This window comes from Carassius gibelio, chromosome B13 (genome assembly GCF_023724105.1).
Source record: "Carassius gibelio isolate Cgi1373 ecotype wild population from Czech Republic chromosome B13, carGib1.2-hapl.c, whole genome shotgun sequence".
NCBI classification, from domain to species: Eukaryota; Metazoa; Chordata; class Actinopteri; order Cypriniformes; family Cyprinidae; genus Carassius; species Carassius gibelio.
The window spans coordinates 8,576,289-8,601,714 of NC_068408.1; the positions used below are offsets into that span (position 1 = coordinate 8,576,289).

Consider the following 25,426-nt stretch of genomic DNA (forward strand, 5'->3'; position numbering starts at 1 on the left):
GAAAAACTTGGAAATGATTGGATCTTCTCTCCGCCGCAGTGCACTGTGAAGGTGTCCCGGTGGTGTCCGTGAGGGGGCAGTGGCGGGTGCACACGTATCCCGGCGGCACTAGAAGAAGAAGCAGGTAGAGTTCCGCACGCTTTAGGAGGGTTCTAGCTGTTCGGCAATAAAAAGTGAAACTTTTCCGACATCATGAACGGGTCCGCACACAGCGCGTCGAGAGTTGAAGAAATTACGCTGAAAAGAGGCCCGGCTGGTAAGTTTGTCTGTGTTCCCCTTCTCTGTTGGAGCTGTGCAAACAGAGTTCATCCTGCGGTTCGGTTCTGCTGGCTCGGCCCGCTCCCGCACGAAATGCTGACGTAACTAGCTCCGTGAACCCGAACTGATAATCCTGTCCCGAATGTGCTATGCAAACGATAAAATCGGGTTTATTCAGAGACGCTTGTGTTGTTATGAAAGCGAAAGTTCAGTTGAGATCATAACCAGCACAATACGCTATCCGCATTATAGACCTACATATAAAAACAGATACATTTCTGACAGATTCAAGCACACTGTCTGTATGGCTGTTATTGATGTTTTTCATGAGTAGTGAGTCTGGTTCCGGTCCATTAGTTCAGTTTTTGAGAGCTGAGAGTCTCAGCTCCTTGTTGACTTTGATTAAACTGTTATGTAATGCGTTGTTGGTGTGTGTGACCTCTGATTTGATAGCCCTGGACTTTGACTTGTGATTAAATGGCATGAGTGTAAAACCATAACAGAGACATGATACGTCATCAACACTATGGGTCAAATTAATCTCTTTAAATAATACCAGACCCTCCACATTTTCAGTATTGGAAAGAACATGTTCTGTTTTCAGTTCCCCGTAATTTAAATGATTTTTGGACCCGTCTACTGATATAATATTTACCACGTGATTTGTTTATTTTTTGTTTATTTATTTAATTTCGGTCCTCACAGACAATCAATCATACAAAAATAAATAAAGTTGTACATAATAACCGAAAAGGTGTAGGCTGAAGCCTCTGCTTATTAATCCTACCCTTTGTACATAATTATCAATCAAATGAGCGGTACTTTTTCACTAATAGCGATTTTTACAAGGCATACATATACAAAGTATATAAAGATAAATTATAATACCCGTTAAATTAAATAATCATTAACCACCTTGTTTTTAAACATTTTCTTGAATTTACAAAGTGAATTACACAATTTTAATTCCGTATGCAAATTATTCCATAGATTAACCCCTTTGACAGATATGCATCTATTTTTTGTATTAGTTCTTACCCTTATTTTTTTAAACATATGCATTCCTCTTATTCCATACTGACTTTCTCGTATTTCAAACAGCCTCTGGATACATTTTGGAAGCAAATTATACATTGTCTGTACAGTATAGAAATTTACTAAATCAAAATTTTTTAAAGCATTTAAGTTGCTAAACAAGTGATTAGTTGGCTCGTGATAGTCAACATGTTTTATAATCCTTATTGCTCTTTTTTTGTAACATATATATATATTGGATTTATATTGGTTTTATATGCATGTGATGTGATCATGCACTAAAACAGTAACTGGTCTAAAACTGTCCACTAGTATGCTGTGAGGCATGACTGCTATGACTCTGTTGTCTTATCAAACATATTTTGATTAATATTCATTAAATTACATTTTAATGTCAGCATGCTATTCTTTAGAAAGTTTTAAATCCATATTATATATGTTATTGTGATGGATTAATGCATGGAAATGTTTTTTTTTTACCTCATAATGTTTAATCAGAATGCCACGGTTATTCTGTTGAAAATGGCAGACATCATGTGGTTCTTTATCTACTTAATAATTAAAAAACATTTGCCTGAAATGTACTCATTCTTGAGGCATCCAAAATGTAGAGTTTGTTTCTTCATCAGAATGGATTTATAGAAATTTAACATTACATTTCTTGCTCAACAATGGATCCTCTGCAGTGAATGGGTGCCGTCAGAATGAGAGTCCAAAAAGCTGATAAAAGCATTGTAATAATCCACATGACTACAGTCTGTCAGTTAATGACTTTTGGAGCGTAAAGCAGTGCATTTGAAATTAACAATTGCATCAATAAAGTGTTTTAATTTTAAACTATCAACGCAGGCCAGAATGTTCTCTTCTAATTCAGACGAGATGACTAACATTTTTTACATTATACATCAATTAGGCCTAAATTATATTATTAGTAAATCATAGTTTTTGTGGTATATATAATAAATGTGTTGTACTGCAAAGATTGCATTTAACAGTGATGTTTTCCATGTGTCTAGTTGTTTCTGTTCTTAAGAAGAGATGTCTGGCTATGATCATGTCTGGTTCTTCCCCCTTCCCTATTTCTTCTTCAGAAATCCCATTAAGGCGGTCTGAATGTATTTCAGGCTCAGTTTAATCATGTAAGTAGTTCAAACACGTGCTGTGTGTAACATCCTCTCTCTCTCTCTCTCTCTGTCTGTCAGGTCTGGGGTTTAATATAGTGGGTGGAGTGGACCAGCAGTATATTATGAATGACAGTGGAATCTATGTGGCAAAAATCAAAGAAAATGGAGCGGCTGCACTGGATGGACGTATGCAGGAGGGAGACAAAATTCTTGCGGTAAAACCACTGTAATTTACTGTACATGGTTAACAAAGGGTAATTCACTCATGCTTAATCCTTGACAATTGCTATACTTAACTGTGAATCAATACAGCCGCTTCACTGTATAACAGCGTGACTGTACAAGTGATTTATTGTAAATCAATTCTCACTGTAATCCTGTGGATGACCCTGTTCACCTTAAATGCAGATCATTAGAATAATGATGCTACAGCATTTCACATGTTGTGTAGTTGTTGTTACCGGAACAAAAGTGTCTACATTTTTCTTTACACACACACACACACACACACATATATATGTATTAGTGCTGTCAAATGATTAATCTCATCCAAAATAAGTTTGTTTACATACTATATGTGTTTATTTAGTATGTATGTATAAATACACACACAGTTTATATTTTTTTAATATTTACATATATATACATTTAAATTATTATTATTTTAATATATAAACATGGATATATATATATATATATATATATATATATATATATATATATATATATATATATATATATATATATATATATATATAAAAAACACACAGGTGGAGGCCAAAATTGTTTTTATTAAATTGGCCATTACATTACCCATAAAACAAACTATTGCTGGAACTACCTGCGATGGAAAGAATCCACTGGAACATTGAAAATAATTCAAAGATTTGTGTTCGTTAACTGTTTTTAAATATTAAGTAATATGATGCCAATATTGTACAATATTATTACAATAATTAACTGTTTTATATTTTAAAATGCAGTTTATTCCTGAGATGTCAAAAGTTGAATTTTTGGCAGCTATTACCCAGAAATATTACTTCAGAAATTATTCTAATATGATGACTTGCTGCTGATACATTTTATCTGGATTCTTTGATGAATAGTAACATCTTTACTGTCATTTTTCAACAATTTAATTAATCTGTGTTGACCGAAAAAAAAAAACAAAAAAAAACTTGCCTTTCCCAAATGTTTGAACAAAATAGTGTATCTACAAAATATGTGACCCTGGACCACAAAACTATTCGCTGGGGTTTATTTGTAGCAATAGCCAAAAATACACTGTATGTGTCAAAATTATCGATTTTTATTTTATGCCGAAAGTCATTAGGATATTAAGTAAAGATCCTGTACCATGAAGATATTTTGTACATTTGCTACCATAAATATAAAAAAAAAACTTAATTTTTGATTAGTAATATGCATTGCTTAGAACTTCAGTTGAACAACTATAAAGGGCAATATTAATTTTAAATATTATCTCAATATTTACATATTCATTTTGCACCCTCAGATTCCAGATTTTCAAGTAGTTGTATCTCAGCAAAATATTGTCCTATCATAACAAACCATACATCAATGGAAAAGATTATTTATTCAGCTTTCATATGTATACATTTACCCGCGTGACTGGTTTTGTGGTCCAGGGTCACATGTTTCAAAACATTAAGGAAAATAATAAGCCTTGATATAACTACTTGAAAATGAATAGTGTACATTTCATTGGTTTTGGGGTTGTTGTTTTTTTTTTTTTTGTAGATAAATGGCAGGAAGTTGGACAATCTGTCTCACAGTGCAGCAGTGGAACTGTTTCGGTCTGCAGGGGAAGATGTGCATCTTCGCATACAGCAGCGAGTAAGTATTGCAGGCTATGGCGATCGTGATATTGATAACATCTCTGAGAATTGCTGTTAAATTAATCAGCTTCACTGACATGTGTTTGTCTACAGCCTGTCATGCAGAACGGCCCCACCAGCTCTCGTGTCGATGGAGACTCTTCACCTGCTTTTGGCACATGGACAATGTATACTATAGCTGCCCTGGCAGTAATAACAGCAGTAGGTTTCATTGCTTACAAACGCCTTCATCTGCACCCCCGGGGGTCAAGGGGCCCGTTTTAACCCATCACATGATTACATGACATTTTACAGACTAAATCTTTTTTTCTTTTTGTTTTGAACTGTTTCTGCTGAGGGCCCAAACATTAACAGGGAGCAAAAATGGAAACCAGTTAATGTTAGCAGAACTTGCAGGTTTTCTTTAATTGTTTATACCATGTTAGGAACACACTCTTGTAGCTCTAACAGGTTTTCACAATTCATTTGGTGATAATCATTGGCACTTAACCATAATACCCAGCATGCCTGATGACATTGCATGGTGGAATAAGGGAAAAGGGATGATGAGCACAGTGTTTGAATCAAGAGCTGCAGAAATCTCCATAATCTGAATTAGACATAGGGGCCACAGACAGGAGACAAGAGGCCGATGTGGAACTCTGTTTCTGGGCAGAAGACAGGCCCACATAGGAGTGATTTTTTTTTTTCGTCTTGTACCTCCAGAGCGCTGGAATGAGCCCAAGGTGTGCCATTAGATTTTTTTTTATTTTTTTTTTAGGTCTTCTCAGGTACCTGCTTGTGCAGTGTATGTTTGAAAGCGTGCATGATGTGAATGGAGTTAACTTTTTTCCATTTTAATACTGCTCATCCAAGTTCAGACATGCAGGATGCATTTCTGTGGCTGCAGTAAAGATGGGGCAAGTGAGGACGTTTGAATCTTGTCTTGTATTTGCTCTTCTTCTTTCAAGGGAAATAAAGTAGATGTGGCACTTATTAGAATTCACATTCTGAATGAAAATTTAATATTGTTGATATTGTATATGGCTTGTGTTTCTGGAAACTTCAAGTCTCTTACACTAATGGTTTTCTGCACCTCTTTCAACTCGTGCCTTGCCTCATGGAGCTGCTGGTCTCGGTGCTGCTCCCTGTCTGCAGTTTGAGGGGCAACAGCTTGTGCGGTTTCTGTAATATCTGTTCTGTAACTGACAAATGTGTGTTTGTGTTATCATGGCAGTTGCTCTCCTGGTCTGTGTGGATGAAACCAAGTGTAAAGTCTTTATGAAATGCTCATTCACGTTTCACAGTTTGAATAATGTTGCCATTCACATGCATCATGCATACACATTTGTGTCTGTGTGCTCCTATGTGTTTGAAATGTGTATACAATAAAAAAAATTCAAATGGCTCAAAAGAATGTGGTGACACTTCATCTATAAGTGCCCTTTTTTTGTCTCCAGATGTAAAACCTAGAAGCTTTCTTTGGCTCATCAATTTATTTTATTAGGGATGGATGAAATGCAGAGAATTTTCTGTATCTCTGTCCCATTCAGACACTGTTTGGGTACATTTTAGGGGAGAGGATGGACTGCTGCTTTCTCTCTGTCTAAATGGATAGACTGCTGTCTCTCTGTCTAAATGGATAGACTGCTGTCTCTCTGTCTGCTGTCTGAGAGCAGATGCAGATGCCTTTGATAAATGAGTACTGGTATGTGCATGTTTGTGTGTCAGTGTCTATGTCGTGTGTGTATTAGTCCTCCTCAACAGAAATCAATACTCTCAAAGGAAGCATTGGCTAAATGCACTTAAAGTAGGAGAGAGAAACAAAAGAGAATGATAATACTTCCTCCAGAGTCTAATATTACATTACAGCACATGGCTGAGACAGAAAGGATGGTGGCATCAGCATTATTAAAGATTAGGGCTATTTACAATAAACATTTGGGTTATTTACAACATTTAAAACAAAGGTTGGGGATTCGGTATGGGGTATTATAGGATATTATACACAGGAAGCACTATAAACCTAAAAACCTAGCAATTTTTGCACAGACACCATCAATCAAATACTAAACCAAGACGAAGACAGACAGGCTCACCATGTTATGTGCTACATGCGTATTGAGCATCAAAGCTTTCTCCCATCTTCTCTGTGTCACAAATAAACCATGAGAGTAATAAGCACTATCTCAAATGAACTCAAATGTAATTGTGGCCAGTCAAACATCATTAAATGACACTAAAATGCAGCAAAAATTAAACAACCAAAATACTTTATAAATCCCTCCATTTCCAAAATGCATGCTTAATTTAAAGTTACTTTGTTTCTTTTTAATTATTTGTTAATATCATTTTCTTAGTAAAAATAGTCTGGTTGTAAAGTGTTCTAGTTTTTTGGTAACTTAGCCTATGTTTTTGCCTTAATATACTAGTTATGTATTTATATATGTTAGAAAATCATAAGATTGTGCAGACTTTACTTCTAAAAACTATGATTTACAGTAAAATCACATGTATTTTCCTTTAAAATATAATGTAATTTTAATGTTTATTAATGCATTACCTTTTATGGTATACAGTAGTTTTTCCTGTAGCGTTTTACTATTCTTTTTCCATTAAAATAATAAACATTTTAACAGTTGCTACAGTTTATGTTTGTCAGTTATTGCAAGCATATTCTTCGGATGCACAGTAAACATAATGGAAGAAGATGTGTATCCCAAAATACAATTAGACCTATCAATAATAATTATGTTCACGAAGTAAACACAAAGTTTAGCTCTTGGCATAGAGCAGAATCATGTTGTTTGTAGATCGGGATAACGCATTGCCCCCGCCCAGATTTAACGCTTGGCGGGGATGGAGGGGGATGCTGCTGCTGCTGCTGATGATGTAATAATCGCACGCTCCGCTGGTTCTAATAGTATGGCAAGCCGTTTTAATATTAAATACCCCTTGCTGTACTATTCATAATTTAGTTTAGACTACTAGAATCCTCACGCTCGCGACCCTGCCAGAGTGATGTCATAATCAATACCGTGAACCGTGCTTAAGAGTTTCCCCCCTGCGTCCGTGCTGCTCAGCGCGGCCTCCATGAGGACAAACCCCGGGACTGCGGCGCTGATGGCTGTTGCGGTCGGGACTGCAGCAAGCTCCCTTCAGCATTACAGCTGCGACCCCTGCGCTCAGACAAGCGGCAAAACCCGTGCAACCGAAACACGCGCGAGAGCGTTCTCTATGGAATATCTGTCGTCTAAACTCCGGATGTGACTGACAGCCAGTCGCTGTGCATTACCGATCATCTGCGCCCTTTTAGGACTTTTTTGGTTAGTGTCTACACTTGAAAATCTGTGAGATCCGTCTTACTCGGTGCCTGTGCTCTCTCCCCCTCTCGCTTACCGGAGTGCCTGTTTTCCTCCCGCTAGATTCACCATTGATGGAAACTGATGCCCTGTTGCCTTTCCTCGACCGTGTCTACCTCTGCAGCCGCTGTTTATCCTTTAGTAACGCGACTAGGCCCGCGAGCCCCTCTAAACATCTCACATAATGACACTTTGATGGATAAAATGATAAGAGCGGATCATTTATATTGTGTTTTGGTCTTTTGGATGTCGGCGTAGTGACTTTGCTGTGTTTTAATCTTCTCTGAATCCGACACCCGGGTGCGCAAGGACGGCAACAATAAACGCCTGTTATTTTAAGGGATCGCGCGTGCTTCTCTCTCAGGATGGCAAATGAACCCGTTATTCTTAATGTGTATGACATGGTAAGTTCCTTGATCATTTTAGTCTTTCAACCTTTACACTGGTTATCGTCAACATCTCTCCTTCTGGCTGTATTTTTTTTTATTTATTTTTTTTTTGCATGCAACAACAAATGTTAAGATGAACTATCAATGCATTGATGAAGACTTTAATATCTGAGTAGTCACAGTGTAGTGATGGAGTCTGGGCGGATGACAGGTTTAATTGTGAAAGCACGACTAACCTACTTTGCCCAGGTGTGATACTAAGCATCGACAGCATGAGAGCGCGTGTGTTTCTCCTCCCGTGCTGGAGGAGGCGCTGTCACTCCGTCACATCACAACACTTTACAAGTACACAACACTTGTCACAGATTTGTAATATATAAATAAACATATACATGCTATACATAAATAGCGGTCAGAGGTTTTGTTTTTGAGGGTTTTAAGCTTTTTATTACATACTGTTTTTCACAATTAAAATCATGTCTGGAACTTGTATGCAATATTATGTCACAAAACATCAAGAAAATGACTCATTGAGTACATATAAGTGGACACTGTGGAAAATGTATCTGTGTGAGGCCAAAAAGTGCACCAGCTGCCTTTCATAAATAATAGAACACACAGAACATGATTTAATGTACACAGAAAAAAATACTATCATATCCCCACCCTTTCTGATATAAAGGGATAGTTCACCCAAAAATGAAAATGTGATTTTTATCTGCTTACCCCCAGGGTATCCAAGATGTAGGTGACTTTGTTTCATCAGTAGAACACAAACCAAGATTTTTAGCTCAAACCATTGCAGTCTATCAGTCTAATATTGTAAGTGGATGTGAATCATGGCTAAAACATACAATGAAACAAACAAAACATAAACAAAACCAAACTAAACTCTGTGGCTCGTGATGATACATTGATGTGTAAATACACAAAACAATCGGTCTGTGCAAGAAACTGAACAGTATTTATATCATTCTTTACCTCTGCAGCAGGCTCTAAGGCGTCTTCTTCTTTTGTAGTTTTATGATGGTTGGCTAACAAACGATAGGTGCATTCTCGCCACCTACTGGGCTGGAGTATGGACCACTGATTGAATAGGAAGAACTAAAAAAAAAAAATAATACAAACGTATATGCAATAACAGACTTAGAAGTGCATTACCGTCCCCTATCGCTCAAGTGGATAATTGACACTCCTAACTGAGATTGTTGACAGATATTGCGTGAATCAGAGGTAAAGAATTATATAAATACTGTTCAGTTTCTTCCACAGACAGTTCGTTTTGTGTCTTTACACAAAGTGTTGTGTTTTTTTGTTTTATTGTATGTTTTAGCCGTCATTCCCATACACTTACATTATAAGACTGATAGACTGCAACGGTTTGAGCCAAAAATCTTGGTTTGTGTTCTACTGAAGAAACAAAGTCACCTTCTTGGGTGCCCTGGGGGTAAGCAGATAAACATCACATTTTCATTTTTGGGTGAACTTTCCCTTTAAATCAGAAAGGGTGGGGATATGATAGTATTTTTTTCTGTGTACATTAAATCATGTTCTGCGTGTTCTATTACTTATGAAAGGCAGCTGGTGCACTTTTTGGCCTCTCACAGATACATTTTCTCTGAATATTCACCCCTCCCCCTCCACTTTAAGGCTTATAATTTATAGTGTGTTTCAGGGTTGTGTATAATTAATTGATTTTAATGCCTTATAGCTAACAGGATGCTCTCTCTCTATATATAACATTTACTATATTTAAAATATGATCATATGAAAATCTCTTTCTCCCTTTTGCTCTTTTAGTACTGGATAAATGAATACACCTCCACTCTGGGTATTGGAGTCTTCCACTCAGGAATAGAGATTTATGGCAGAGGTATAGTGACCAATAAACCTTTTGTTGTTATTTCATTATTTTATGTTTTTATTTTATTTCATTTTTTTCTATCAGACCACTACTGGAGCCTTGGTCAGATTTATAAAGGACTTGAAAAAGTCAGCTACAGTTAGTAGACATGGTAGTTGTTAGACGTTTTGTCTATATATTTAGAGATCCAAATAAATATAACAAAAATACTATGACAAAACGAGAGTAAAAATAAATATGAAGGGAATTAGCAGCTGAGTATGAATGGTCATTATAGCCACATTTAAAGGGATAGTTCACCTTCAGTTGCTGGTCCCTATTGATAACCATTGTACCATACACTATGTAAGTCAATGGGAACCAACTAAAGGTAAACTATCCCTTTAAGTAAGGCGATACATGATATGGCATCACTATCCTTGTTACTGTACATGTTTTTATTCATTCAACTCAATCTCTGTATCATCTTTCTGCAATATGAACTTTGTCACTAGCAATTAATGGCATTATGTACCCTGTGTAAGCTTTGCAAATGGCTCAACTTCACCTAAGTGGCAGAGGATGGTTGGAAAACAACAGAGGAAGAACATGCTGTAGCCAATTAGTAGGGCCTCTGATCTGAGTCATAAAGTGACAGAGAACATGGTGTCTTTTTAAATTATTTTTTACTTTTTTTTATCCTTTCACACATTTTCACACTGCACAGCAACATTGATACAGAGCAGACATAGGCAGCTCTGAAGACTGAGCCAAGATTCATTTTAAGATTTTTACAGAGCTTAAGCTTTTCACTAATAGAGTGCTGCAGGAATGACACATTTTTGTAGGCCAAAGCCTGGAAACAAGTTAGCATTCCAGGTTGATTTGCAAACCAATTGTCGTTACTGCAGTGCTTTATACACATTTGAACATGAAAAGAAGTCGCTATGAGTCTGTCTCTGTAAATCAGGGATTCAACTGTTAAATATTACTTTTGTAAGTAATACTGAACAAATCTTTTCTTCTGAGTAAAAAAAATTCAAAAATGTAATTTACCAGACATTATACTTATGAAATTCCTAGATTTTCAAACCCCGTTTTAATGTTTGTCATTTTGTTCCCTTTAGAGTTTGCATATGGTGGCCACCCGTATCCCTTCAGTGGCATTTTTGAGATCAACCCTGGAAATGCCTCAGAACTGGGGGAGACTTTCAAATTCAAGTGAGGTTTTCAAATACACACACACATTTAAGCCAAAAAAAACAACAACTCAAAAGTTGTGTTTCTTCTCCAGAGAGGCTATAGCTCTGGGTACGACAGACTTTGCAGAGGAGGACATTGATAAAATAATGGAGGAGCTGGGAAAGGATTTCAAGGGGAATGCCTACCACCTGATGCACAAAAACTGCAACCATTTTTCTTCTTCGCTGTCTGAGGTCATTATACTCCCCATATGCCTTTTTTTGATAGGACTAGGCTGTGTGCAGCTTCAATGACTGATAACATTCTACATTCCTACACTATTTAATTCTCTCTTTCTCTGTCTCTAGTTGCTGTGTGGTAGAGAGATCCCACGCTGGGTCAATCGATTGGCATATTTCAGCTCCTGTGTTCCATTTCTGCAGAGCTGTCTGCCTACAGAGTGGCTCACACCCGCCGCGCTCCAGAGCCATATCAGCATGGGCCTTCGGAAGGAGAACAGACATGATTCCAGCGACAATGAGCACTCGTCTGCTACGGATGCGGCCGCTGGAACATCACACAGCTGCAGGCACACTCGCGTGTGATCTTACACTTATTTACACACAGTATTACACTAATTTGAACACACATACTGTACACTCCAACCTCTGATCCTGCTGCTACAGCGCCTCCTACTGGACTGGATGAACACCAGCCCTCATGGCCTCTCTGAATGAGGAAATCAAAGACATGTTTTTCAGTAGAGCCTACAGGGATTTAAAAACCTTGCAATGGTACTCTTAAAGTTTTAGAATTGTTTGATTTTTACTAAGATTTTAGGGAAATGAAAACAGCATTTTCCATTTAGTTATCTCTCTCTCTTATAAGAACATAGGACAAAATGAATGATGGGGGATCATAATGGACTGCCCACTGCTGGTGTGAGAGACAACACTACACTACAGGCCCCTTCCTCATAAATCCTGAACTTCTTTCCTTTAATCCCATCTGGATGATTTCCAGATTTAGCCGAGTTTGCTGTGTGTTAAATTAGTTTCTATTTTGAGATGGAATAAGCGTGTCATCAGAAGAAGAACTTACATTCCTAACCTCTTTTTTTTCCTCAGTGACTTTAGTTATATTAATCTGCTTTAATTCAATTATATGATGTCAAACTAACGTCATCTTTGGTTTACATTAATTAAATTTTAGCTCTCTTTTTATACTTTATATTTAAGTGCAAGGTTTGCAATAAATTTACATTAAAAAGGGCCAATGAAACTATGTGTCACACAAACTGACAGCAGTTGGAAATTGCAGCCTTATAACTGTAAGCCATTGATATTCTGGACTCATCCGAAACAAAAGACCTTTGTTGTTCAGTCATTGAGGGGCACAAAGCGGCCATTTGTGAGGGTGATGTTGAGGGGGTGGGTGGGAACGTGTGGGTGGGGTCTGCACATCAGGTCTGGTATCAGTACTGTAATAAAGTGTTGTGATTGAATGCAATGTCTGAGTGATTAAGGGAAAGGGAGTGTTGCAAAGGTGTTAATGGTCATTTCTCTTGACTTTAGTAATTGTGGTTTCTGGCTTTTAAAACTGCAGACTGAAAAGAGTAACGTTGTTTAAATGTGTCATCCACACCTCACTACTTGTGCACACATTCTTCTCCTGGTTTTCAGTCTGGGGTAGTTGCTAAAAGCCAGATTTCACACACAAAAAAAGTGTATGATGTACACAAACCTGATTATTATTTATTTTTTACTTTTTAATTTCATCCAGTCAGAGGATGAAACATGTTTGAGTTGCATTCGGCATGACTTGTATACTTACTGTAGGATGCCCAGTTTTACTCTGTAAACATTTACAAAGTTGGCAAGCGTATAATGCCTGGTGTTTTAAAATCTTTTCAGATTTTAAAATTGTGAAATGTATTCCAGCTACACCTAAAGTTTGTAAGGTATTTTAGTCTTCGAGCAATAGTCTTTAGTAAAGGTGGACACCATATCTAATTTTTCACAAATGAAAATAAAACTGGGAGAGATGTACAGATTAGCAGATTGGCAATTTTCATGTTTTACACACACATTTTATTAGAAATGCATATTTTCAGTATTTTGATATTAGGATCAACAGAAAGGTAAAAATAATTCAGTGTGTTCATTTGTAAAAATATTAAATATGGTGTATTACAAGACTATGGTCCATGTCAGAGTAAATAATACATCTCTAAGTATACCATTTTGCCTGTCTGAATCCTCTAGAAGCTCATCTTTCCTCTGTCTCTCAGGATGGAATGGTATTGTAGATGGCAAAACGGGTGTTTCAGGAGTCAAATCTATAGGAAATATGTATTTGGTGACATATTTATACAATTTTATATTTGGGATATGATTACTGTTATTTTGTCAAATATATTATCAACCTTTAGAGCCTAATTCTTATGATGCTGTTTTTTGTTTTATTTAGTCTGAGACCACAACTGAGATCTTTTACTTGTTCAGCAAAGACCCGTTTTGTAGGCATCACCCACTGATGCCATTTCTAGCCTTGATTAGTACGTCTTGTTTCGATGTGATGGACAATTTCAGATATTTACAGATGAATAGAGAATAAAGAATTTAAAAGTTTATTATTTTCCCAGAATTTAATTTCTGTGAAGTGCTGGAGAGGGGCATGGTAATTTCTTTTAAATACTGATTAAACTTATTAACACTTAATACCAAAAGTATTCTCATGTAACTCCTGATAAGCTCATCAGAAAAGATAGAATTTATTTATTTAAAGATAAAGTGCGTCTCAATCAGCTCAGCTCCCTTGTTCAGTAGTCAGGGCACTGATCAGGGAGTCAGCCATTTATGTGACGTCTTTTTGTAAACCGGATCAATCCAGTTCCAACTGTGTAAACCATAGAGTGTAAAAAAAAAGTTCTGAGCTCGAATTATAAGTAGTGTTAAGTCTAGCAATTAAATGTATTCCAACACTTTAGTCGATAAAATAATGTATCTTGAATACTTATATAATAAATCGTAAAAAAAGAAGTTTTCAATAGATTTAGCTACGCGTGAACGAGCCTCGCCTGCCATTACCCTCCCCCTGCGCGTGAACACGCATATAAATACTTCTGCGCGCGGCCGCGTTCCTCACTCTCGAGCCCAACGCCATTTTGTCTTGCAAGCAGAGGTGAGAAGATGGAGCTGATTTCGTAAAAATACATTTTGTTTTAGATGTATTGTCAGTTTAGTGTTGTATTTGTGCTTTATTAATGAGAAACGAGTCCATTTTAACGATCTTTTGTCCGTTATCATGATTTAACGTCGAGTATAACATATCCAAGTTATCTGCGCGTGCTAAGGTTAGGCCTCGGCAGCACGTTTGATCCGTTTAGTCGTGGTATATTTTCTCAAAACTGGCTTAAGTTGATTTTTTTTTTTACTGATTTAAAGATATTCGTGATTTATAGCAACATTAGTGTTTTTGCATCGTGTGCGTTGTATAGTAACTTTATTAATTCAGTGGTTACAGGCGGTAACGTAACATGTTTTTGTTTAAAACGTATTTAAGAAAATAAATATATTTTTGCTTTACATTAGCGGAAAGATCCAATCTGCCGAAAACCATATTTGTTGTAATTTTACAAATGTTTTTGAATGTCAGATGTTTAATAATTTACGTGTGCTGACTGGCCTGGATAAATGATTACCCAATGTTATACCGTGTGTAACCAGTAGGCGCACAGATGCTTTTTTTCTTACAGTTCAAAGTGCATGTTTGCCTGATTGTTAAACTGTATAAAATTAACCATATTTGACTCTTTACCTAGATTTCCCTGAATCGTATATCACCATGAGTGGATGTCGTGTGTTCATCGGCCGTCTGAGCCCTCATGCTCGTGAAAGAGACGTGGAGAAGTTCTTTAAAGGCTACGGACACATTCGGGAGATTAACCTGAAAAACGGATTTGGCTTTGTGGTGAGTGTTGACTCTTCCCTGGCGGTCTTTTATGTGTGAGGTGATGATGAAATCTATATGTCACTGCCCCCTGCTGTCTGATTTTTCACAGGAGTTTGACGACCACAGAGACGCAGATGACGCAGTGTATGAGCTGAATGGAAAAGAGCTGTGCAGTGAGAGGTGAGACTGAATCCAGAGCTGCTTGCACCATCTGCCTAAAGTGGATGATTAGGCTAGTTTCATTTAGTCAGCATGAAATGAAAATGTACCCTATTTTATAAATGCATCTTCTATCGGGTTTTTCAAAAAGTGAAACAAGGTTTGTGGTTAATACAAAACTAAAACGGCATTGTATTTTTTTGTTTTTCAAGGTTTGTTTACCCAATTGTAAAACCTTAAAGAAAAACATGCTGAATTAATTAGACTCCTAGGATTTGGTGTCACAGCTTTTTCGATCTTATTTTGAATGTGCATTATCTAAAGACTCTTAAACCTTGTCCACAACAAGCTCCTATTCATTTGCCTCCACTTTTTGAGAGCAACACTTGCATCTCAAAATACAATCAACAACCAATACATAGAAAGTTCCTGGCTTACATTTTCTTTTTCAATCTTTTATACTCACATGTACATGACAGTACACTAATTGAATTCCATCATGGCTTTAATGGTTTTTCTCTTAACCCCAGGGTGACTATTGAACATGCCCGCTCTCGCCGAGGCAGAGGTGGCGGTCCAGGAATGGGAGGAGGACGTTTCTCTCCACGCTTTGGAGGGTATCGCAAATCCCAAAGTGGGGGTTCCAGGTACGCAAGAATTGTGAGAGCAATTATATGCCGTTTAAGATTAAAATTCAAATGAGTTAACCTCTGCCCTCCTCTCAGGTATGGACCACCCGTGCGCACGGAGCACAGAATCATTGTGGATAATCTCTCCTCTCGCATCAGTTGGCAGGTGAGCTTCCAAAACTGTAGCAGCAGAGTGGCGTAGCAGCCTTCTGTTGTAGCGATTCATCCCTGCACTACTACTATTCAACTGTACAAGCACACAAAGAATTATATATCTTCATTACTGTTAAACTGACAGTATTTTTTTTTTCCTCCTCACCTCAGCCACACTCACTTTATAAGTATAAATGATGATTTTAATGTTGAAAGGTTCTCTAACCCAGACCCATGTTTTTCAAACCTTTTCTTTAACAGCAGTGCTCTGGTATTCTTTAATTGGAGTTGCATGCACAGCCTCCGAGGTGCATAGCGCCCTCCCCTGGTTGTGTTCTGAATAGTGTCCCTGTGGTGCCTCACCCGACACGCAGTGTCTGCCGGTCTAAGTCTTGGCTGGGTCCGTAGCACCAGACAGAGCCGTAGCACAGGATAGCCTTAGAAGAGCTGGGTAGCCGCTCTCTGGAGGGTCTGTGATGTCAGATCTGCTCCATCCCCCGATCTGCTGTTTGGGTCTTATTCTGTTGGTGCTGAAGCGGGGAGGGGTGCAGGGTTTTGGCCCCTCCCCCATCCTCTCTCTCTGGTGGGGTCCGTTCTTACGGAGGCCGGATGGGTCGAGTCCGAGGTCGTTTTAACGCTTCATTTCTTCCGTTTGCTATTTGGACAAGTGGCTCTTTGCTAATGACTTCTGTGGTTTTGAACGGTAAGTAGCTCATCACACTGGATAGTCACATGGTAAAGAGGGTTCTGTCATTTTAAATCTGGAGTTAGATGTAAAAGGAGAAAGATTGCCGGGAGGAAGTTTTGAGACTTGCACAAAATCTAATTAACAAAATGAGCACCTGTTCTCAGGAACTAGCTATAGTAAGGCGTGTCTCCATCTGAGGGCTTTGCTTCCTGCTGTTTTACACAATCTAAATGAGATTTGTGTTGCCGAAAACGCTCCGGTAGTTTTATAACTGGGACAAACATCCGGTAAGAAGACGTCTGTTGAGGGAGCTTTCAACAAGGTGCACCAGTGCACACTTTTATAGCAAATGCTGCAAAATGCAGTGCGTGTTTAATGTGTGGGTGCCAAAGTGTGACTCAGTGCTTTTGGGTTTCTCTGAAAGCATATCATTAAGTGCTTTCTATGCTTTCTGCAGGATCTGAAGGACTTGATGAGGAAGGTGGGAGAAGTGACCTTTGTGGATGCACACAGGACCAAAAAGAATGAAGGGTAAGATCTTGTTTGTGTATGCAGAAGACTGTGCTCTGTCAGTTACATGATTTTAAATGAGTTGTCCTGATTTGTTTTACAGGGTGGTGGAGTTTGCTTCACACAGTGATATGAAGAATGCCATTGAGAAGCTGGATGGAACCGATCTGAATGGACGCAAACTCAAGCTATACGAGGATCGCCAGAGAGAGTACGTATCAGACAATCTCACAGGGTTTCTTTAAGTCTTAAAATGAGCTCATCCTATCACAGTTTTAAAGCTTAAAAAAAGTCTAAAGTCAAAGCAGAAATGAATCTTCATAGAGTCATGGCTAAATGTTACATACATTGCATAACATGAATATCCAATCCTGTCTTGAACTTTCAAAGTTAGTGTTGCTTAATACAATTATTGTGCATTTCTTCGTCAGTTACATTTAAAAAATTGTTCCCTTTTAATGCTTAAATTGTTTACCTTCATAAAACCTGCAGAAACCCTGACATAATCTTAACCTGTTTTTCTTCTCTCCTCAGTCGTAGTAGAAGTCGTTCCCGCAGCAGGAGCAGCTCCCGCTCCCGTTCCCGATCACCCAGTCGGAGTCGCACCCCTGAGCGTGGAAGCAAACGCTCTCGCAGTCGTTCAGTCAGTCGCACCCCAGAGAAGAAGAGTACCAGCAACCGGTCTCCTTCCCGCTCTCCTACTCCTCCACGCAAACAGAGCCGCTCCCGATCTGCTTCTGCAGAGAGTCAGCATTGAAACTAATTATGTATGTGTCTGGATGAGTGAGACTTTTTGTTTTTTGTTTTTCCTTCACTTAATGTGGCATATGTCATTGTGCCACTTTAGTGTAAATTACTTACTGTGAGTTGAATGGATGAGTGTGTGTGTTTGTGTATGAAGATGTTTTGATTTATTTCTTATGCAGAGGAACTGGGGGGGGGGGGGGGGGTTAAGTGATGGAATGTGTTAAGACTAGATTTTTCACAATGTCTCGTTTTGATTTTTTTATTTTATTTGATCAATATCAATCCTGGAGTACTTCTGTAGAGAAATGTATGTGGGATGTTAATTTTTTTGTTTTTTGAGTCTTTATGGTGATTCAACAGAAGGTTACACCTGTATATACACTCTGTAATAAAGTATATTGGTATTTGGCAGAGAAAGATGTTTGTGTGCTCAGTTTGAGAAGTGTGCCTCTGCATAAGTTAGAAACGCCAAAGCTTAATATCTACCTATTAACTGCAATCTCTGATTTGCTAAAAAAAAAAAAAAAAAACATTTTGTCCTCTTGTATTACTCACTTTTTTAACTCCGTCTCTGCTCGTCCACTAGGTGCTGCTGCTTCATAATCTGTAAAGGAGTCTTAAACCAGACGTACATTTTGATCTTAACACTATAATCACATTTTAGAAATGTAGGTAAAAAGTGTCGACTTTTGTCTGGGTGAACAAAAGTGAAATTCGATTTAAAATTGTTTTCTGAAAATGTTTAGATCACTTTAAGAGTTTTTGAATCAAACAACTGTCTATTTTAAAGTTTAATGGACTGATTATAAAAATCACTGAGCGGCTGCATGTCTGAGAATCGATACAGTTCTATCATCTAGGGCCTCAGCATAAACCCGGAGTTATTGATTCAGTCTACGGAATAAGAAGCACATTTGAAGCATGTGTTTTACTAATTGATCCGTGTTGCTATGAGGAACCTAGCAACTACAAACTGAGAAGTATGAATGGGAAGCGATATTGTAATCTCTGTAGTGTCCAAGGACAAAACACCCTCCCTCCATGCCTCTGCCGGTTCTTAATTCTTTTCGCTCATAAAGCTAGTGTCCTCTGTGCACTGCGACGCTCTCGTCCTCAAGGACAAACAGAAAACATCAAAATGCAAACAAACAGAAGTGCTGTGAGATCAGAGGACTATATGTGCTGTACTGATGAGAAGACGTTAGTTGTTTGAGAAAAACACACAAATGGCGTAGACAAGTTGGAGAATAGTTACTTACTATAAATACAACTGGAACAACATGTCCTTTTGCTCTTTCAGTAAACACGTTGTCACTGACAATAGCTGCAGCGTTTTATAGACAGAAAAAATAAAAAGCGTATCATACTTCAGGTTAGCTCAGAATTTAGAAAAATGTTTGCAAAAATATATTTCAGTTATCCATCATTTTAGAAATAAAACCAGAAAAAGTAAACCTTTTTCTAATTACATTAAATTTAAAGTCACCCTGTAGTGAAAATCAAGTTTATTATGTTGTTTTTATTATGTTATTTGCTTTTAGACAAACCCTGTGTCAATCCATTAATCAACACCATTGCTGGGTATTTTCTCCTTAAAACTGATGCCAAAAGGCAGTCCCGGAAACGGAATATATAACTATGTTATAGAATACTATTGTGCGAATGGCAATGTAATATAATATAATGGCAGTACATTAGAAAAAAACATATGTGTGAGATAATATTTAAAAGATAATTGCCTTATGTTAACATCCATTATTGTTGTTTTATTTATATTGTATCTAGACCAACTTTATCATAAAGTAGATTCAATAAATGCTACATGCTTGTTTGTTTTTTTGCAAAACTGGTGGAAATAAGCAGGTCCCATACTTCCAGTAAGCTAATGTGCTAATGTCCAGGACTCGCGAGCACCATAATATTAATGATTGCACAGTAATGTGATGCTGTACAATCCCAGCATGATGTAACTGTTCATTTATAAACAGCACTAGGTACTTTCACTACAGTTGTCCCGTCAGGACATCCCGAGGGTGCGAGAGCGCAGATGCGCCGGTCGCTGGTACAACCCGGGGTCACGTGACTTCCTGCGGCGAGCGACTGCTGCTGCAGTTTCTTGTCGTGAGCGCTCGGTGCACGGTGTTGAAACTCCGAACAACAGCGGCATGAAGCTACGCGCAAACACCGCACGAGAATCGCTGCGCAACCCGTGAACGGTAACCCGGCTCCGTAAAGCAGCGGATTAAAAGCGGGAAGCATTTAGATCCAGCGCGTTCCTGAGGGAGAAGTTTGCTCTCTGTGTCGGTGGAGGTGAACGGGACACCAGCAGCGAGCATGGCGGAGAGAAGTGGCCGGTTAAGCTTCCCCGGGAGCGGGGCGCTTAACAGACCGGTGCCTATGAACCTGTTTGCAACCTGGGAGATAGACGGCTCCTCTCCTAACTGCATCCCCAGGTGAGAGTCGCGCGAGATCGGACACCCAGGTGGGCTGTTTGTGAGCGGGCGGGCGGGCAGGTGCACGGCGACAGGGAGTGGTGTGTGTCTGTGAGACAGAGAAGGGGTGTGTGAACTAGTTAGACTATCTTTGTGGTTCACTAATCCAGCGCATCTGATTGGACCGGTGTCAGCAGCATCGGTTTACGGGGGCACAGATCCAGTGATGTTCTGCTGATTTAGTAACTCTTTTCTGTCATTCACCATTAAGTGTTAAAATGTGACCTGATTGCTCTATCATCACTAGTTAGTGTTTTAGAGTTTATTGTTATTATTATTATTAATAATAATTTTCGTTCTGCTTGGCGCGATCTGACAGTTCTCTTCTGACTGCGAACACAAACAAACTCTTTGGCCTTTGTGACGTCAGGGTTCCGTTCTGACGCCGTGAGGTGGCACGCGCGGTTTGTTATGAATCGGTTTTGCCGGAGGGGTCGAGCTGTCGTCAACACGGCCCGTTGTCGTGCAAAATAACCCAGTGGATCTACTAGATGCACTGCCACCGGAACATAACGTTCTGACCCAGTGTTTCAGAGATTGCTCTCTCTCTTATTTGCTCTCATGAGTCATCAGAATATTTTCTTTCTTTCTTTCTTTCTTTCTAAGCCACACATTAGATCAAAACCGAGAAGCTGCTCATAAAACTGGCTTGACTAGCACGTATGTGTGCTGGCATGCAGGTTGTTTTTGTTTCTGTCCCATATTATAGTAATGATGAACTATGTATGGGTGTTGTCTGGAAATTACCTTAAAAGACAGTTCACCCATAAAAGAGAATTCTGTCTTTAATTATGCACCATCCTCTCTAACAGGTGAAATTATAAATGAATGAAGGAATAAATACCGTAATGGTCCCTTTTTTCACTGCAGTTGCAAAGAATGGTGACTGGAGATTTCAAGCTTCAAATGCTATCAAAAAGAGGGTCTTCTGAAGCTGCACTATAGCTTTGTGTGAGGAGCAGTTCAAAGTGAAAGTCTTTTTTTCACTGAACAAATCATTTTTTTTTTCTTGACCTTTCAATGAATCAGCTGACCAAGTTCATAAAACCAATGTGAATGGTTTGTTCACCATTTGGATTGATAAAGTTCTCGAGTTCAGCTCACTGACTAAATGATGCAGTCTTAATGAAGGGCATAATTTATTTATTTATTTTAGGGTAGAAAAACGACCTCTCATTAACGCTTATAAATTGGAAATATGTGTAAATTCTGTGGATTGCTTTTATTTTTGTCATTTTGGAGATTGGCATTCCTACACTGTAAAAATATCCCATTACATATGGTTGCACTGATATAAATACTGTGACAATGTTTCCGGTATTATGAGATCCCTGTGTATTTTCTAATAACTGTATAGTTTATTTGGATATATAATGTATTTTGAATGACCAAATTCTGCTTTATAGATTCAAATGTAGCACCATAATAATACAGGTGGCACAATGGAAAGCCACATGATGAATATTCTTCACAAATTCACTTTTGGTGTTACACCGAGAGAAAGTTATTCAGCTTTTGAACAACATGATGGTGTACAATGAAAATTTTCATTTTCTGGTGAACCGTTCCTTTAAAAAAAACCTGAACTGGAGCAAATGGTGAGAAGGATGGGGAGTGAAGAGAGAGATGTGCCTTATGAATTCTTGATCATAATAAAAGATTCACAACTGTACCACAGACACATTTTCCCTCAGGCTCTTTGTCTGCCTGATGTATGTGTGCGAGGAGCACCACGTTTGACCACAGAATTCCTACAGTTAATTATGTGTTAATTTAAAGGTCTGTCCTGTGCACATAACTGAAGCTGAGAGCAGAATCTGAGAGAAACTAATTGTCTTATCACAGTGAGACACACTCATACATCTCTGTCATAAAAATGACATTAACTTTAGTTTTTAATGAGCTAATTAATGAGCTCCAGCAGTTGCTCTTCTGAGCTTTCCTGTAGGATTTTCCCCTAAGCCTTCCACTGCAATGGGTGTGGCCTTGTTTTGAAGTAATATCTGATTGGCTGGGCCTGATTTGGAGGGCGTGTCCCTATTTTAGGACTGGTTTTGTTATTTTTGGCTCCTAGGGAACTGTGAATAGAATACATTAACTTAGCAGCACTCAGACATATTTTTTTTTGCCAGTTTTCTATTTGAGTCATTGCAGTGTTGTTATTGTAATTTTGTAAAAATTAACAAAAAAAAAGTTTAATCAAAATAAATAAATAATACTAAAGCAACAGTGAATTATAGGATTGTTTGTTTGATAATATAAACCCCAGTTAAAGCACGAACACACACACACACACACACAGGGTTGTGTATTTAGTGTATTTTATTTGTTTTGTGAAAGATGCATCTGTCTCTCAATGTGTTCAGCTTTTGTGTTTTTGTCATGCTTCATCTCTTCTCTTGTTTACTTGAGTGTTACGTGTTTTTGTTCTTTAATTGAGCGTATATCTATGTCGAGAGTTTTGAAAAGAGATACTTTGCATCCTACAAGCGCATCTAAATTTGTGTCCACTGTATATTGTGGGTCAGTTGTCAGCTTGAAGTGTTTATGGGCTGAAACATATCTGGAAGCAGCAGTTTTGAATGCAATTTCAAGCTGTTGATCTCTCTTGATGTTTGATTGTGTCAGAGAAGAGGATGAATGAATTTGCATTGAATGACAAGAATCGTCCTCATTCAGATTACACACTGCAAAATAGGTCACAACACATTTAGTCTGAAGCCTGTGTGACTGTTGTGTGTTATGGCAGATTTTAATAGATTTAAAAGGGCTTAATATTAGCTCACTGTAGCCTCCATAATCCTCACGTTCATTTAAGATGTCAGAGCTGACACATTCGGACTGGTTCAGTCCCGCTGAAGTCAGTCAGAGACCATCGGAGTGTAAGAAAACAGAAGTTAACTGAACGCTACAAGACACAGAAATGTCAGCTACAAATAAAATGGCTACAGCAGAAAAGCTGATCCACTTCTGTCATGTTAGTCATTCACTTTTCACTCCCAGCATGTGAATGTGTAGTGTGTTGATCTGTAAATGTGTGTGAAATATGAAGTTTTGTAGTGGATTGTAGAAAACAGTCTTAGTCTTGCTAAACTAAAACTATTAAAAATCTGAAATACTAACTGATTTGTGAATATTAGATGAAGATTAAGTAAAATTGCTAAAGGCACAGCTGTTTTAAATGTAAAAATAAGCGCTATTTCAAAATGCTATAAAAGTATAGGAAGTCATGAGGTTTCTGGAGGTTATTCTCATATCTTAGTAAATGAAAATGTTTTCGTTCTTTTGGGGTCAGTATACTTTGAAAACCTGCAGTTTTATACAAAACATCCTCCAGAAAGATTCAAAAGACCATCTACTATAACTGTGCTGCCATAAATGGCTTGTTTCTCACATCAGAAACCTAAACTTATTAACACGTTCACCCACATTTACACATCACCAACACCTAATCAGTGTCGAGCGTGGCCTGTTCAGTCATGTTAAGGTAATGCTGAGGGAGTAGCAAAGATTATTAGTCCTAAACAACAGAACACGTATAGATGATATCAATAGCAGATTTTACAATTCTATACTATTTTGTCTAAATAAATACAAAATAAATCATTACAAACTAAAATAAGTAATTTAGTGAATTTAGGCGTCACAAAATTATAATTAAATGGTGATTCTTTTTGAGATTTGCTATAAATGACATTTCACAGTTTTAAATGATTAATGTTTTTATGTATTAACTTTAAGTGAGTGTTACATGATCTAAAGCTATTCTAATAGTAATAGGGAAAATAAACACTATCCAGTTTGAACTAATAAATAAAAAACAAAAGGTTGATAACTGATATTCTATATGTCTTGAGTGTAAAATTACATTCACCAGCAAGAGCTTAAATACAATCTTATTCTTTAAAGAGACACTGTGCTGCTGACTGTGTGCACGACCCCCTTATGGTCCTTTGTATCTTCTGAAGTGGGCATCATTTTCACTAGAACAATGGAAATCTCTCTGTGTGTCTCTCTCTCTCTCTCTGATTGAACAGGCTGTGCTATGCTGTCATATTTGTGTGTGTTGGTGGAGTGTGTGCTGCGTTCTCACCCAGAGGGAATAAACAGTCATGGCTTTGTCTTTAACGCACCCACAGCCATTCTTACACACTAACAGGAGCAGGGTAAATAGGCGTATTGTTTATATGATAAATCGCTCTTTTGTCCTGGAGCGTTTTGTTGTGTATTTTGTGTACGTTCTTGATTCGGAGGGATAGCAGATGCTTGGAATCTCTTTAATGGGACAATGAATGACGGTGCAGCTCTTTTATAGCACGTGGTCTGAGTCTGTTCATCAGTGCCTGTTATGGCACTGTTCAGTCATGATGTTCATTTTTTTAGGTTAACATAGACAACTAATTTGCTATGTTCCCTCAGGAATTTTTACTGGATTTTTAGAATAGCGTTCTTTAATGTGTGTGAAAAATAAGGTTACAAAGGAAGATAACTACTTTATTCAACAATTTCCTCTCTTTCGTGTCAGTCTTCATTATGCATTCACGAGAGTACCACGATGTATGCAAATAAAGTCATTATTTTAGTTTTCTTTGTGCACAAAACATATTGTCATAGCTTCATAAAATTACGGTTGAACCACTGAGGTCACATGGACTATTTTAACAATGACTTTACTAAATTTTTGGCCCTTGAACGTTGTAGTTATGGGTTTGCAAAGTCATGATGGAGAGTAATTAAATGATTTTCTGTGCATATGGCAGGAAATTAAGTGACTTCTTGTGCCCAGACACACACACACATACACCAGTGCACAGCTACATGCTTACTCAGCACTTACAATAGGATGGGGGGTAGGTGTGGGTGTGTTTTTGCTTTCTATTTGTTTCTATTTCTCATTCCTTCAGATTCCAGTCTAGTCAAGTCTGAAGGTTTGTTAGAAAGGACGGTGACATTAGCACACACACACACAGAGACACACACCTCCTAAAGTCAATAGCCAGTAATTCAGACTATAAAATTCCTCTGACTATGTTCTGAATGTTTGCTGATGTCTCATTTTACAC

The 25,426-nt window shown here is 38.0% G+C and overlaps 4 protein-coding genes across 9 annotated transcripts in view; all 4 read left to right on the forward strand.

The window, feature by feature from the left end:
- The first annotated feature begins 58 nt into the window (after window positions 1–58).
- On the forward strand, window positions 59–5,672 carry synj2bp (synaptojanin 2 binding protein). Its single transcript, XM_052572396.1, has 4 exons — window positions 59–256; window positions 2,496–2,632; window positions 4,179–4,274; window positions 4,370–5,672. The coding sequence occupies exons 1-4, from the start codon at window positions 193–195 to the stop codon at window positions 4,538–4,540; spliced, it is 468 nt and encodes a 155-aa protein (XP_052428356.1). The 5' UTR covers window positions 59–192; the 3' UTR covers window positions 4,541–5,672.
- A 1,434-nt stretch (window positions 5,673–7,106) lies between these two features.
- On the forward strand, window positions 7,107–13,661 carry LOC127970119 (deubiquitinase DESI2). Its single transcript, XM_052572395.1, has 6 exons — window positions 7,107–7,581; window positions 7,681–8,021; window positions 9,807–9,879; window positions 10,977–11,070; window positions 11,144–11,285; window positions 11,400–13,661. The coding sequence occupies exons 2-6, from the start codon at window positions 7,983–7,985 to the stop codon at window positions 11,634–11,636; spliced, it is 585 nt and encodes a 194-aa protein (XP_052428355.1). The 5' UTR covers window positions 7,107–7,581; window positions 7,681–7,982; the 3' UTR covers window positions 11,637–13,661.
- Window positions 13,662–14,070: 409 nt separating this feature from the next.
- On the forward strand, window positions 14,071–18,288 carry LOC127970116 (serine/arginine-rich splicing factor 5-like). The gene is made up of 8 exons (XM_052572391.1): window positions 14,071–14,214; window positions 14,855–15,003; window positions 15,095–15,165; window positions 15,675–15,791; window positions 15,870–15,939; window positions 17,072–17,145; window positions 17,228–17,335; window positions 17,659–18,288. The coding sequence occupies exons 2-8, from the start codon at window positions 14,878–14,880 to the stop codon at window positions 17,879–17,881; spliced, it is 789 nt and encodes a 262-aa protein (XP_052428351.1). The 5' UTR covers window positions 14,071–14,214; window positions 14,855–14,877; the 3' UTR covers window positions 17,882–18,288.
- A 1,593-nt stretch (window positions 18,289–19,881) lies between these two features.
- The window catches only part of LOC127970111 (phosphofurin acidic cluster sorting protein 2), a 30,791-nt gene continuing 25,246 nt past the window's right edge, over window positions 19,882–25,426 (forward strand). For all 6 annotated transcript variants that reach the window (XM_052572381.1, XM_052572384.1, XM_052572382.1 and 3 more), the window contains exon 1: window positions 19,882–20,324. In XM_052572381.1, coding sequence (XP_052428341.1) covers window positions 20,206–20,324 — 119 coding nt within the window. In that variant the 5' untranslated portion in view covers window positions 19,882–20,205. The remainder of the gene's footprint in view (window positions 20,325–25,426) is intronic.

Coding starts and splice junctions, on each gene's coding strand:
- synj2bp (XM_052572396.1), top strand. CDS start 193: ATGAACGGGTCCGCACACAGCGCGTCGAGAGTTGAAGAAATTACGCTG. Junction 257..2,495: donor GCTGAAAAGAGGCCCGGCTG/GTAAGTTTGTCT, acceptor TCTGTCTGTCAG/GTCTGGGGTTTAATATAGTG. Junction 2,633..4,178: donor AGGGAGACAAAATTCTTGCG/GTAAAACCACTG, acceptor TTTTTTTTGTAG/ATAAATGGCAGGAAGTTGGA.
- LOC127970119 (XM_052572395.1), top strand. CDS start 7,983: ATGGCAAATGAACCCGTTATTCTTAATGTGTATGACATG. Junction 9,880..10,976: donor AATAGAGATTTATGGCAGAG/GTATAGTGACCA, acceptor TGTTCCCTTTAG/AGTTTGCATATGGTGGCCAC. Junction 11,286..11,399: donor TTTCTTCTTCGCTGTCTGAG/GTCATTATACTC, acceptor CTCTGTCTCTAG/TTGCTGTGTGGTAGAGAGAT.
- LOC127970116 (XM_052572391.1), top strand. CDS start 14,878: ATGAGTGGATGTCGTGTGTTCATCGGCCGTCTGAGCCCTCATGCTCGT. Junction 15,004..15,094: donor AAAACGGATTTGGCTTTGTG/GTGAGTGTTGAC, acceptor GATTTTTCACAG/GAGTTTGACGACCACAGAGA. Junction 15,792..15,869: donor TCCCAAAGTGGGGGTTCCAG/GTACGCAAGAAT, acceptor CCCTCCTCTCAG/GTATGGACCACCCGTGCGCA.